The sequence below is a fragment of the Pterocles gutturalis genome, unplaced genomic scaffold (genome assembly GCF_000699245.1).
Source record: "Pterocles gutturalis isolate BGI_N339 unplaced genomic scaffold, ASM69924v1 scaffold15102, whole genome shotgun sequence".
Lineage (NCBI taxonomy): Eukaryota > Metazoa > Chordata > Aves > Pterocliformes > Pteroclidae > Pterocles > Pterocles gutturalis.
Genome location: NW_010108196.1, coordinates 67,585 through 80,810, shown reverse-complemented (window position 1 = coordinate 80,810; position 13,226 = coordinate 67,585). Strand labels below are relative to the sequence as shown.

General features: G+C 34.3%; 1 protein-coding gene across 1 annotated transcript in view; it reads left to right on the top strand.

The window, feature by feature from the left end:
• UBR1 (ubiquitin protein ligase E3 component n-recognin 1) overlaps positions 1-13,226 on the top strand; it is a 55,244-nt gene that overhangs the window by 2,259 nt on the left and 39,759 nt on the right. Inside the window, exons 3-10 of the mRNA XM_010072542.1 lie at positions 1,218-1,328; positions 6,605-6,735; positions 7,248-7,386; positions 8,956-9,018; positions 9,345-9,468; positions 11,310-11,417; positions 11,872-11,960; positions 12,775-12,873. Coding sequence (XP_010070844.1) covers positions 1,218-1,328; positions 6,605-6,735; positions 7,248-7,386; positions 8,956-9,018; positions 9,345-9,468; positions 11,310-11,417; positions 11,872-11,960; positions 12,775-12,873 — 864 coding nt within the window. The remainder of the gene's footprint in view (positions 1-1,217; positions 1,329-6,604; positions 6,736-7,247; positions 7,387-8,955; positions 9,019-9,344; positions 9,469-11,309; positions 11,418-11,871; positions 11,961-12,774; positions 12,874-13,226) is intronic.

The following is a 13,226-nucleotide window of genomic DNA, read 5'->3' as shown; positions in this document are numbered from 1 at the left end:
GCAGGAGACAGTTGGAGGAAGGTCCTAGCAATCTCAATATTAACTGGGATTAAAATACAATATTCTGCCCTTCTGTAGAAATCTTTGTATACTGATCTGAGAATGTGTTGTAAGTATTGATTCAAAGATGTACAAAGTTACTTGGATAATGCAAATATAGCTTCTATACACACAGGCATGCACATGCAGTTTACAGAGAGGTTAAAATTAAAACCAGGGAGAATAGGCAATAATGATTACAGAGCAACTTGGAATCACAGCTGAGCTGAGAAGCTCTTATCCTTTACCTGGTTTTCAGTGTTCTTCAGACAAAACATCAACCATGGAAATAGGTAGTCAGATGGGAGCAGATTTGCTGCGTTTCCATTTTAAAGATGCAATCTAAAGAATACAGATTATGCTCTTTATAAATTCATGGAATAATTTAGGTTGAAAGGGACCTAAGGAGGTCACCTACTCCAGCCTCCTGCTCAAAGCATGTCCAATTAGATCAGATTATTTTAAAACGTTTCAAGTAAATAACATTTTTAAGAATGTATTTTCATTGGGTCACTTGATGTTTTTATTAATAGGATTGGGGATTTAAAGTTAGCTAAGGATATTTATTTTTACTTGAACATTTTGCCAGAATGAAGGGTCAGTATTTGTACTTTTCTGGAAGCGTAGTGCGAAGTTAAAAGTTGCAAGAATGTATTTAGATGCTGATTATGTCTTATTTTATTTGGTTAGAAGTGGAGGTACTACTAAACGTCTGTTTAATATACACATATTCTTGTATAGATGATTTTCCAAGATTACTATAGATTATACATTACCAAGTAATTTGTACAGAAGGCATTCAGCACCTTTGCTATAATTTTCCTAATAAAACCTGAAATTATTATTTTGCCACGTATGAAGTGCTTATTCATAATTCAGAGGCTTTTTCACCTACTTGCTAGTTAAATTTGCTTAAAACTTGCATACTTTTTTGCAGCAGCAAGAAGTGTATATTTCATCTTTTATTTTCTGCTCAGAAAGTTTGGTTTTTTTCTCCCTGCCCCTCTGATAAGTCTCCTTTTAATCTAAAAAGCAAAAAAAAAAAGTTGTGGTATGGTTATGCAGTGACTCTTGTATTTTCTAAGTAGGAATTTATACTTGTGTTTCATTTAAATAATGCATATTTATGTTTTTTTTTTAAGTGCATATTTTGTGACTGAAATACATGTTTTTTACAGATGCATAGCTCCACTGGAGGCGGATTTTGTGACTGTGGGGATACAGAGGCATGGAAATCTGGACCTCTGTGTACTAAACATGAGCCTGGAGCATCAGGCTCTGCAAAAGAAGTAAGAATATTGGTTAAAGAATAAACAGTGTAAATACTGTCTTTTTAAAAAAATGCTTACTCCTGTATATGAAAGTATGTATATTGTGTAATTCATGTGTCAGGTCCAATCAATTTGAATCAGGGTTTCATTGGTCAAGGTGTTTGCTGGGGTCAAACATATATTTTGGACATCCTTTTTTTCCAAACAAAAGGCAAAAACAATAGAACAGTTGCATCTACTTGTCTTGTGTGTTTCTGTCTTTGATTCAAAATTAAAATTGCAGTTTCGTGTTATTTTCTTTGCTATGTGTATTACTGAGTTCTTATTTACAAATAATTGATTTCCTATTGGTTAGTTAATGTTTAGATATAGTACTTGATTTTAATAATATTTTCTTTTATCCACATAACTGAACAATTACTTTTTAAGTTACTTGTGGTGTGTGATCTGTCTCTATGACTAAAATAAGTCCCTACGTTTTAAAACTGACTTCTTATGCTGGGATGTCTCATGCTTATTATACCTCATAAAGCAGCATATTAACGAGAAATATGCCATCTTGTAAGTAGTTCTCAGAGATTGTCTGCAAATCAGTTGCTTCAGGTAAATTTTTTTTTTCTTGAGTCCTACATTCTGAGATAATCAGGACAAGAAAACCTTAGCATTTGTCATTGCAAGTAGGCCCCTTATTCCTCCTGGATTTGTTGCAAAAGTACTGTTCTTTATGATCTGGCAGAAAGTCAAATGGAATAAAGAGCACTGGTCTTACAGAAAAATGAGACCAAGCTTTCCTTCACTTGTTCATCCTTCAAAAACACATGAATCTTAATGGATTTCAGAGATTAATATACTTGAAGCTCCAAGAAAGTGTCATGTGATGACCACTTGGAGCTTGTCACTCTAACATGCATTTGCTTCTGCTTCAGTAAAGTCTGTTCTGTGGTGCAGTACTTATCCCTGAGTACTGAGCCGTCTGATATACGTCGGTATCAGCCACATGTATTACTTATGAAAACCTGTAATCAAAACAACCAGATTATTTCCTCAACATTAGAATACCCCAAAATAGCTATGGTCTGGTTAATTTTACAATATCACCCTTGCTACATATGTGTTTGATAATTTTTCCAGCACATTGTAGAGGTGCTTCCAGAATAAGAAACTAGCACAGTTCCTCTTTGGGACATATTCATTTTTGTCTTTGTGTTCTGGAGGAAAATAGGTGTATGGTGAGTGGGTTTTTTTTTTGTTTGTTTTTGTTTTGTTTAATGCTGGGTTCCTGGTACTGTTGATAAAGACAAAACTTATGTCACAAGGTGCTCAGTATCAGTTTTCTAGCTGGTTCCTGGGAGGTACTTGTTGTATCACAAAGTGAATGTAGCAATGGTCTTAAGACAAAATGTTCAGGTCTCAGTTGAGAATTAAGTGCACTTCCACTTGGAAATTAAGTGTTTCCAGCCAAAGCACCTCCATTGCTGCTAGGTAAGTGATACTACTTATGCCTTGGGTCACCAGTTGGTCTTATAGACAGTAGTGAGCATACATTATTGATTTCACCTGTGATAGCTCACAAAAAATCCCACATACCTGGATGAATGTAGACATATGAGGCACATTAAGAACTTAACTAAGAGATTCTAAACAAAATGGATTGTACCTCCCAGCTTTAAAATTTAGGTTTCTATGTGAGTTCTTCTAACAGCTGTTTCAGCACTTTACTTTGAGAATAATTGTATTTTTTGGTTCCAGTGACTCTGACCAGAGTCCCTGAAAATGGTTTATGAAACGTTTACTTCTTGCTGGGGAACCTGTTTCTCTGCAAGGTATAGACTTTGATCTCGCAGACCTGGAGTTCGCATCTGTGACAGCGTATTCTGCTTTTTACCTCCCTTTTCTTTCGAACAACTTTTTTATGACAACAAAATAATCCAAAAACAAATTTTAGGAAAAGCTACCAAAACTTTTATCAATATTTTGCCAAAAAGTTTTTTCCCTCTTGTTAAAATCACACTGTCCAAATGTTGTGGGCTCTTTTCCAAAACAATATTCAAACAAAGCTTGTAAGGAAACTGCATGCATTGAGGGTCTGCAGCATTTTATTTCTGTTTGGATGAAGCTAAGATACTCAAAATATTTTTCAGGCCATTTGTATCCAGTGGAGATAAGGTTAAAGGATAGATCGTATCAGTAATGACAGTAGCTAACACAGCGTCTCCTGGTTTTAAACTTTATTGAGAACTATAATCATACCTGTGATGATAAGGAAACAGGGAATCTCCCATGCTTGTTAGAGTAATGTTTCTCTTCCAATCTCCAAAAAAGTCTGTGGTTGGTTTCCAGTGAATTTGTTTGATCATCACTTCTGCCATGGAGTTCTTTGTTGTCAATATATGTAGTTATTGGGCAGTCACTATATGTAGACTTTCCAGTAAAAGGGCAGAAGTACAACCACTACAATAATGAAGTGTATCAGTATATGAATGTATATCATATAGTATATCAATATATACCATATGTAACTATTTGACAGATTGCATTGCATGACCGTCTTCCATTTTTAATGAAAGACTTGTCCATCAAGAATTTTTTATGACAAAGAGCTCATGGATGTTTGGACTACATCATAGTTTGTTCTGTTTTCAGAATGAAGGACATTAATAATGTAGGAATTTTCTCAGCATGTAGTGCTTATTAAAAGAAATGAGTTGCAAAGCATATTTGGAACGAACATTTTGCATATTTGTTTTCTGGCATGTTTTCTAATAGCTTAGAAGTTTGTCACGTGCTTGTCAAACAGAAAGCGCTCTTTTCTGAATCATCTTGACCAGTATTCCTTTAGTTACTCTAAGTGCAGAGGATGTGTCATGCTAGGGTGTTTATAAACCTACTCTGATCAGGTAGGAACAACTAAGAAGAGCAGTATGTTTGCAGTATGTTTGTCTGCTATGCAGAATGCCGTAAGAATGTGCTTAGGAGCTGGCTGCTATTTCTAAACAGTAGGTTAAGTTTAGAGTTCGATTTACAGAATGACCTCCTTTTAAAATGAGCCCTCAGTAGAGCGCAGGTTTCAATCTACAACATTAAGGATAAAGCACCAGAGTTTTTTTAGCATTTCTGAGATAATGAGGTGAGCATTAATAAAATAAAGTCTCCTTATGAAAATCCTAATTAAACCTTAGTTTAAAAAACCCAAAGTTTTACAATGAGGAGATACATAGAATTTGTGTCTGAGATGAGGTAAAAATACTTCTCAGACACATTTGTTTAAAAAAAAAAAATTGGTGGTTTGTTATTTTTAAACTTTGACATCTGAACATACTTTGTTCATTCTTTAGTAATTCTGTTTTTTGCAGCTTTACCTGAAGCTTAAATAATTACATGTTTTTGGGCATAGTTCTGAGGAAATTTTGGTTTTCCCCTTTCAGTTTACATTAGCTATATCTTAATTTCATTTTACTGTGACTTCTACTAATGTGGATAGCATTGGAGGTGGCATTGCATCATTTAACTTTTCACTAGTTGTATGAATGCTGTCCTCACTTTTAATAGTTTATCAGTCCTTTGGTGTGGTTTCCTTTGATTTCTTCTACAGACTGAAGGAGAGCAGCATGTCTTACTACAAGGTTCTTGCTTGCTCAGCTTTGTGTTTTCTTCCAGTTCTGTCATTTTCACTTAACATATGTTAATGGTTAAAAAGCCAAGCTCTTAACAAATACTGGAAAAAAGTTAATCTATTTGCAACTGAGCTCAGTTAGATTATTCTTAGCATTATATATTTTTTGAATTCTGCTCCAGTCTTTAAGATGTTGATAGCTTTGGCAGTCTGGGAAACAATTAATTACTCCAGACATTTACATTCTTAATTACCAAGATCTACTGTGAGCTGGTCCAAAATTAAGTGTGTCCGCACAGTGGTATTTATAGACCAGGGTTTCACTGGCAGACATTTTAGATTGCATGTTTGACTTCAAATTATGCTCCTAATGCTTCTGAGGTCAGACAATGGTTGTTTAGAGCTTTGGAAGCAATTGGTCATGTTAATGCATTTTTACTCTTCCACTGCATTTTTAGCTTTTCCGTCGTATGGACACAACATGATTTTACTTTTTTTTTAAGCAGTCTGCTTCATACATATGACTATAGTTGATTTAAGATTTTTTCAAAAACATGATTCTTTAGCTATATTGAACACATCACTCTTTCTGTTCTTTTATATTGAACGTATGTCAGGTTGTGTATTGCAGAAGTGAGTGCCCTTAGTACTTTGGAATAAATGTCACATGTGAAAAGCTTTATTCTTGGAAAGCACCTTTATTTCTCATCTTTTTTTCACTCTGGCAAAGACATGCCTATTCAGATTTTGTAGGCAGTTTGGCTGGTCCTAAAATTACAGGAAACACTGTGTAAATGCTCTAGAAAACTCAGCCTCTATTTCTGTGTCATATTTGTATATGAAATTACTGGCTTTGATTGTGTTAACAGTAGTAACAACATTATGTGTGTTGCATATGCTGGAAGGAAGATGGTACGTGGAAAAGTTCATTAGGGCCTTTGGGTTAAAGCCCTCTTTTCACACAATGTCATTGCAAAGTATCTGTCTTGTACCTGCGTACTGATTGCTTCATTCTGAAGTGCAGATTTGGTAATGATTTTGTTTGCTTATAAACTTGATTTTTTTTCCTCTCCTGCTTAAATGCTTATGGAAAGGATTAATAATGTTTTATGATGTAGGTAAATCACTTAATGAGCTGTATCTTGATGGATGGGAAATATGTCAGTTCACAGGGATATTTTAAATGATTTCTAGATCTGGGATAGGATCTCTGAAAAGAATAGAGTTAGGTTTCATTGGATGATTCTGCTCAAGAAATGTCATAAATGTTGGACAGAATACCTGTACAGGAGAGCAAGCAATGCAGGGGAAGAATTTTTGTCTGGACTGCAAACTTTTGATATCTTCAGATGTACAGAAAGCTGTTAACCAGCTTTTTTAAACTTAAGGTTTTTTTTAAAAATTGAAGTCTCCTAACACATTTGGTGAGGCCTTTCATAGTCTATTCCTATAAAAAACTGGATGCATAAAAAAAAAAGGTAGGTGAAACTATTGGAATACTACTGAGAGCCCTTGGGATTAAATAATTTTGAAGAAAAGAAATTAGGTGAGATTAATTTGCTTGAAATTCATGAAAAGGCTGATTTTCTGAAACGACTATAGTAATAAGGTATTATACCAACCCTTTTTTTTATTTTTTAAAAGTTTATTTTCTATACTAATAACACCTCCTGTTTTACAGAATTCTGAATGTCAGTTGAATGAAGAAATTATGGAGCACTCTAGGAGGGTGTTTCCCTCTGTGATAAAGTACATTGTAGATATGCTTATATGGGAAGAGGAGAAGGAACTGCCTCCTGAGCTCACAATTAGGTAAGGAGTATTTCCAACTTTCTCTTCAGGGTGTTAGAAACTTTGGTAATAATTTTACCATTGTTATTCTTACACTTATGCAAACATATTAGTGCCAAAATGCCTGTAAACAGCACTGTAGCATTTTTGACCTACAGTTATATAGAGAAAAGCTTTTGATACTTCATGGAAAAAGTAGCGTGTGATTGCTCCATCAAAGTAGGAAAACTGTTACGTGTCATGTTAAAAACACAAACGGGATCATAAAACATTGGAGAGATGAAATGATGATAGACTAATCAAATAACTTAAAAACTCCTTTGTACTTGGTACGTGGTTTCTGTGGCTTTTTCTGGTATAGATGTTAAGGGGGATGTGTCTTTGACATGAAGAATGCTTAATTTTTTTCTGTAATTGTTTTGTGTTTGACATTTCACTCAAGCTATCAACTGAGCTGTTGCTTGCATTGGATAGAATGCTGTTTACAATTCTGTTTTTATTTGTATGGTGATGCGTTGGCTTTTTCCCAGTAGAGAGAAGGTAGACAGCTACTACTGTGTCCTTTTCAATGATGAACATCATTCTTATGATCATGTCATCTATAGCCTGCAAAGGGCACTTGGCTGTGAACTTGGTGAAGCCCAGCTACATACTACTGCCATAGATAAAGAGGTTAGTGCTTTCAGGATATGGGAGAAAGTAGCTTTTTCATCATTAAGAAGTGCTACTATAGTCTCTTGATTGTAGAATATTTGTTTCTGGGTTACTGGAGCTTGAGGAGAAAGAAAGGCATGTTGTGGAGTAACTGTTAATCAGCACTTGCTTCAAGAAGGTTTTTAAACTGTAATAATTTTTTTCTTCAGGGCAAAGGGTTTCTTGAGGAAGGGAAGAGCTGATTTGTCTGAAGTTGCCCCTTTCATGTTTGGCATATTTTCTTTACCTTTTTGTTTCTTCTCAGCTGAAATTAATGTTTATTTTAATAATATTTATCTGAAAAATATACAAGTCAGCAATACGCATATTCAGTTATATTAAATCAGAAATGTACCTTACGTTTTGCAAGAGTTAGTGCTCATTCTGGTTCAGACTTGATTTGAAAATCTTGAAACTTCAAATTGAGCAAATGGAACCAGGAAGAATCCAGGAAGGAATGTGGGTGAACCTGACAATTTTGCTACTTCATTTTTCAAACTGATGTCCCATGTAAAGACCTTACACTAGTGGTTTTTTTTTTTTTTTCCCGGGGAGGGGGGGAATGATCAGTGTCTGAATTACCTTAATTGCAGTAATATTTTTTTGCCTCATGAAAGTACAAAACCTATGTGTTTGCACACGGAGAAACCTTGTTTGTAGCTGTATATTTGTTTTATATTGACATATAAAACATCTTACCAATATTAGAATTTGTTTTTAATCTATAAAAACTGTATTTTCTTGTGTTTCTCTTTGTTCAGGTAATGAAAGTTTATTTGTGTTTAGTAATGTAAGCCTAACGCAATTAAAAGTCGTGTCCTGCAGTTGCAGGTTTTATAAAATATATATATATATATGCATGCTTATAGAGTAACTTGAAAAGGTTTCCATTATGAAGGTTCCTTTTGATTGAAACCTAAATTTTAGATCCAGAGTTGATCAGACTTTTCCATAGCATAGGACCAGGTTATGTTGCTTCAATTATAACAGTTCCACAACATACAGCTACTTCCTCTCCTCTTGTGTGTAATTCTGCTGTGTGGATAACTTGTTTTGGAAGCCCATACCTCTGATTTCCTTGGAGTGGGATTTGAGGTCTAAGCTGGACCTGTTCTAAGCTTTTCTTGAAAGAGCTATCAAGTCCCTGCTTGTAATATACCCTGCTTGTTTCATATAGAGAAGAAAGAGTAGGAAAGGTTGTAGAAAAGCAATTCAGGATGAGTGTACTTTGTGCTAGGCAGGAAGTTGATGCGGTTTGTATGTAAAGTATTCTGCAGAAATCCTTCTCATCAGTTTTAATGTGTACGTGAATTTTCCTTATCTAATAATATTAAGATACACAGACTTTTTTTCTCCTGTTGCTAATGTAATTAAAATAGCTTTTTTCCTAAAAATAATTATGTTGCTTTTGATTTGCTTTTATTTGTCTAAAAGGACCATGAGTTATGTTGGTCTCTGTTTTATGTATAAAAAATATAGCAATGATCAGGCTTGTGACATTTTGGTTTGTTTTATATTGGTCTTATGCTCAATATTTTCTTTAAACAGGGTCGTCGAGCTGTTAAGGCAGGACATTATGCCTCTTGTCAGGAAGCAAAAGAAGAAATCAAGGTAACTTCCTAAAATATTTTTCTCATTAAAAAACCAAACGAATCAACCTCATAATTATTAACACTGCAGACTTATTTGACTGATGTACAGTCTTTAACTTAGTACTTACGTGCTTTTATAACCTGCCTGTGAACTTTTTGAAATTGAATTTACCCCACCACATTTGGGATAGGTAGATATATCTCTTCAGAAATAAAATATCAAACTGATTTCTTTTTTTGTTAGGCTTTGCCATTAATATGTACTTGGGAGATGTAACGGGTGGTGAAGACAAATATGAAAACTCATGTTATCTTTATATCTACTAATATTTACCTTATTCCTAGAGGCATTCTGAAAATGTTTCTCAACGACCACTTCATGTGGAGGTTCTACATGCAGATGTTATGGCTCACCAGAAGTTTGCCTTGCGCCTTGGTTCTTGGCTGAATAAACTCATGAGCTATTCAAGTAAGTGTAACTAATTTTTGTTATGATAATTCCATGTCAGTATTTGAATGACTAATTCTCTCAAAAGAGTCTTTAGCGGTGTTATAGGTGATATTCCCTTATTAAAATACTCTCACATTCCTCCTAATTATTAAATAATACAGTAGTATGAGTGCTGATGTCCATCAGTATGGTTATGAATAGCAGTACTTTTCTGTTCCTTCTTGCTACAGAACATCTCCGTCAGTGGAAGCATACATCCTCTGCATGAATTCCTGCTTCAGATTTGATAACTGTGATTAATTAGACAGTGTCACTAAAATGAACAAAATCTTAATTTAAAAACTTGTCCAGTAGTGGGGAGTGTATTTTAAGCTTTCAAACATGGTTCTGGTGTTGGGATAATGCTCATGTTTTAAAGAAGACTCCTGAATCAATCTAATTTTGGTTTCTGTTAGTGGGTTTTGTCATACCTGTGTTTTGCCAGACTAAAGCCATTAGAAAATTTCTTTTCACTGTACAAATATGCTTATTGTCCTTCTTGATGGGGTAAATCTGTTGGTCTGCTTTAGCCTCTCTTTTTAAGCTTGGATAATAAAGTGAATTTCTTCTCTTTTTCTAAACACTTGCTTTCCAGTCTTTCCTTGAAATATATTTATCAGAATTGTACCTTTTTGTAATTCTTTACAGTATTTTACAAATTTTAACTTCCTGTTCTTTTCAACTTTGTATTTATTTCCTTGATGTTATTTTCTTTGGTGGTCTGAGTTCCTCAGCCATTTGTTTTAATCGGTACAATTTTTTTGACAGTGTGATGGTTTATTTCAAAGTTTCTAGTGAAAGTTTGATTTTTATTCACTTTTTTCTTCCTAGATAGCTTTTCTTATTATTTTAAATTTTGAGATTACTCTATTTAAAATATCAACTGACATTGTCTGTTGACTCTGTGAGTATATACAAATCAGTGTCAGTGCCCCAGCAAGTCCTCAAAATTTTAGGTGTTGAAGCATTACCTTGTTAGCTGATGAGATAAGCTAAAACTAAAAAGGAGTCTCCCATGTTGGGTGTAGCATTTTGGGTTAGGAAATTGTTGTAGGTTAACTGATGATTTGATATGTTTTGGGAGAGTCTTCAAGCACAAAGATTGAAGTCTAGTGTTCCTATTCTTGTTCTTCTGGATTATATATGTAGATGCTTTAAGAACCTGAAGTTCTATACTCAGCTGGAACTTTTTGGTGGTCTGGTGGTTCCTGTTCTTTTCCTGGTTTTGCTTCAAGTGGTAGAACCATGGATCGAGAAACATTCAATACTATTTATTTCCAGGTTGTCAGAAACTTGATTCATGACACTCCACTTTTCCTTTTGAAATTAGTAATGTAAGAGCTCATTTCTGAATGTTAGTAAACTGTGGGTGATTCTGATATGAAAACTGCTTCAGCAAATACTGTATTTACTAATAGGTGCAAGAAAATACAAAATCATGTTCTGAAGTCCTACGAAAGAAGGACTTTCAGGGCCCAAGGCAGAGCCCAGCTTAGACTAGCCTAGCCTGTGCATTTCTGTGCTGACATAGTGAACTCTTCTGATGGTTCTTCTTTGCAAAGCTGTCTAATTATTTTTCATTTTAAAATACTCTTCTGCATCACTAGATTTATTAAGTAAAGTAGGTAAGAATAATAGGAAGAAATTGGGAGAGTATGTGGGAGTATGTTCACTGAGAAAAACCTTCTTAAAAAATAATTCCTACTGAAGTGCTGTCTTTTTTTTCTTAAAGAACAGAATTCTTTAATTCTCATTTTGTTGGCTCAAATAATTTAATTATTGAAGTATTCTTATAGAAATTAATAGTTTGATCTCTATAGGTGACTTTCGCCAGATCTTTTGTCAAATATGTCTCAAAGAAGAACCTGGATCTGAAAAGCCGTGCTTCATAAGCAAGTTGATGCTGTGGGATGCAAAACTTCACAAAGGTTTGTGTATCCATGTTGCTATAACCTGAATAGGCAAATTATTTTTTCATGTGTGTTACAAATGTGTAAAAATAAAGAAGTGCTATGCAGGTAGAGTTAACTTTCTTTATAGTTTTTATGTTATGGTTTTTGATGCAGCCTTTATTTTTATAGCTGAGATAATTGATATTTTGTGTATGTGTTTGCCTTCTAAATTTTTCCTTCTTTATGTATTTTGAAGAATCTTTTTACAAGATGTAACTTGAGTGGCTTTATGCTTATCCTGTGTTTTAAATACATACTGATAAATGTTAAAAATAGAAAAAGATATATTAATAACTTTGTTCACATACTCTGTAACCTTTTTAAGGCTTTTAATGATTTTTAAGTATAATTTAATAATCTGTTCCTCTTTTTCACAAAAAGCCACATCTTAGTACAATAAAGTGACGTGCATTGTATTGGCTCTTCACAGGGGCAAGGAAGGTTCTTCATGAACTTATCTTCAGTAGTTTTTTCATGGAAATGGAATACAAAAAACTTTTTGCTGTGGAATTTGTAAAGGTAATAGTTATTTTATTTTTCATGCTATGAATTTTTACTAGCTTTGTAAAATTTCCCCCAAACCTCAAAATTATTTCAATATAAGGAATGAGTTTTCAACAAGCAGAGCTTCAGCAACTAGCTCAGCCTTTACAGAGTGTATTAATTCTCATGTCATTGGTTTGTTCCTTATAATCATGTCGGTATATATGCTCATTTTGAATGCAGTGTTGTTAGTGTTCTGTGTACCTTTTGAAATGGCAGATAGACCAGTTTCAGTTGCAGCTCTTCTTTTTGAAAAAAGAAAAAAATAGTTAAGAAATATGCAAAACATAAGACCAAGAGTTTTTTGGTTTAGATGAGACACTAATCCTGATAAAGGAGACTGACACTTGATGGTTTTCTCTAGACTGAAACAAAGCAAACAATGACTTACATTACTCATTGTACACGTCTTTTATAGACAGCTGTTGAATAACTATCCATGCAGCTCACTGCAGGAGGAAGGCTTGTTTTATAATAAGTTAGTGTCTTTATTGATCCTTTTTTCAGATATTTAATTTCTTTTCTTGGGGAAGATTGGTTGTAGGAGAAAAAATTTTGGTTCCAATCTTGCAGAACAGTTAGCTTTGTCCGTATCTGCAGTATGAAGGCAGTGGGGACATGTTTAATTGCTTTGGTGCATTGAAGACATTGTGTTGGTTTTGTTGTTTAAACTGCTTCTACTAGAAAGGAAGAAGGACATTGAAATTTAATTCTTGCAAATAAAAAAATAAACACTTTTATTTAACACTTGTTTTATTTATTTCATTTCCACAATATTCTCTTTTCCTAGTATTACAAGGTATTGCAAAAAGAATACATCAGTGATGATCATGACAGAGTTCTCTCTGTGACAGCACTCTCAGTTCAGATGTTCACCGTACCTACTCTGGTATGTACAGCCTGTCTCCGCTAGAAATGTAAAATAAATGTGAGAATTGCTAGCAGTACCACCTGTGCGGACTGCTATACTTGGCAGGGAGTCTTTTTGCATTGCTGAGTTGAAAATAAATGATTCTGAGACTTGTTAAGGCTAATAAGAAGGGAGGAGCTTGAGTTTATATGAAAGTTCATTATACAAGAGGGAGGCTATGCAAATAAATAGAAGTTTTAGGCAGCATCGTTCTCTGCATTAACTTTGTGTTCATTTACTGTCACATGTACCTTCTCAAGTAACTTTAAATCCTTGGGGGGAGGGAGCAAAAACATTCATTAAATGACTTCTTGTGTGGGTGAAATATGTTA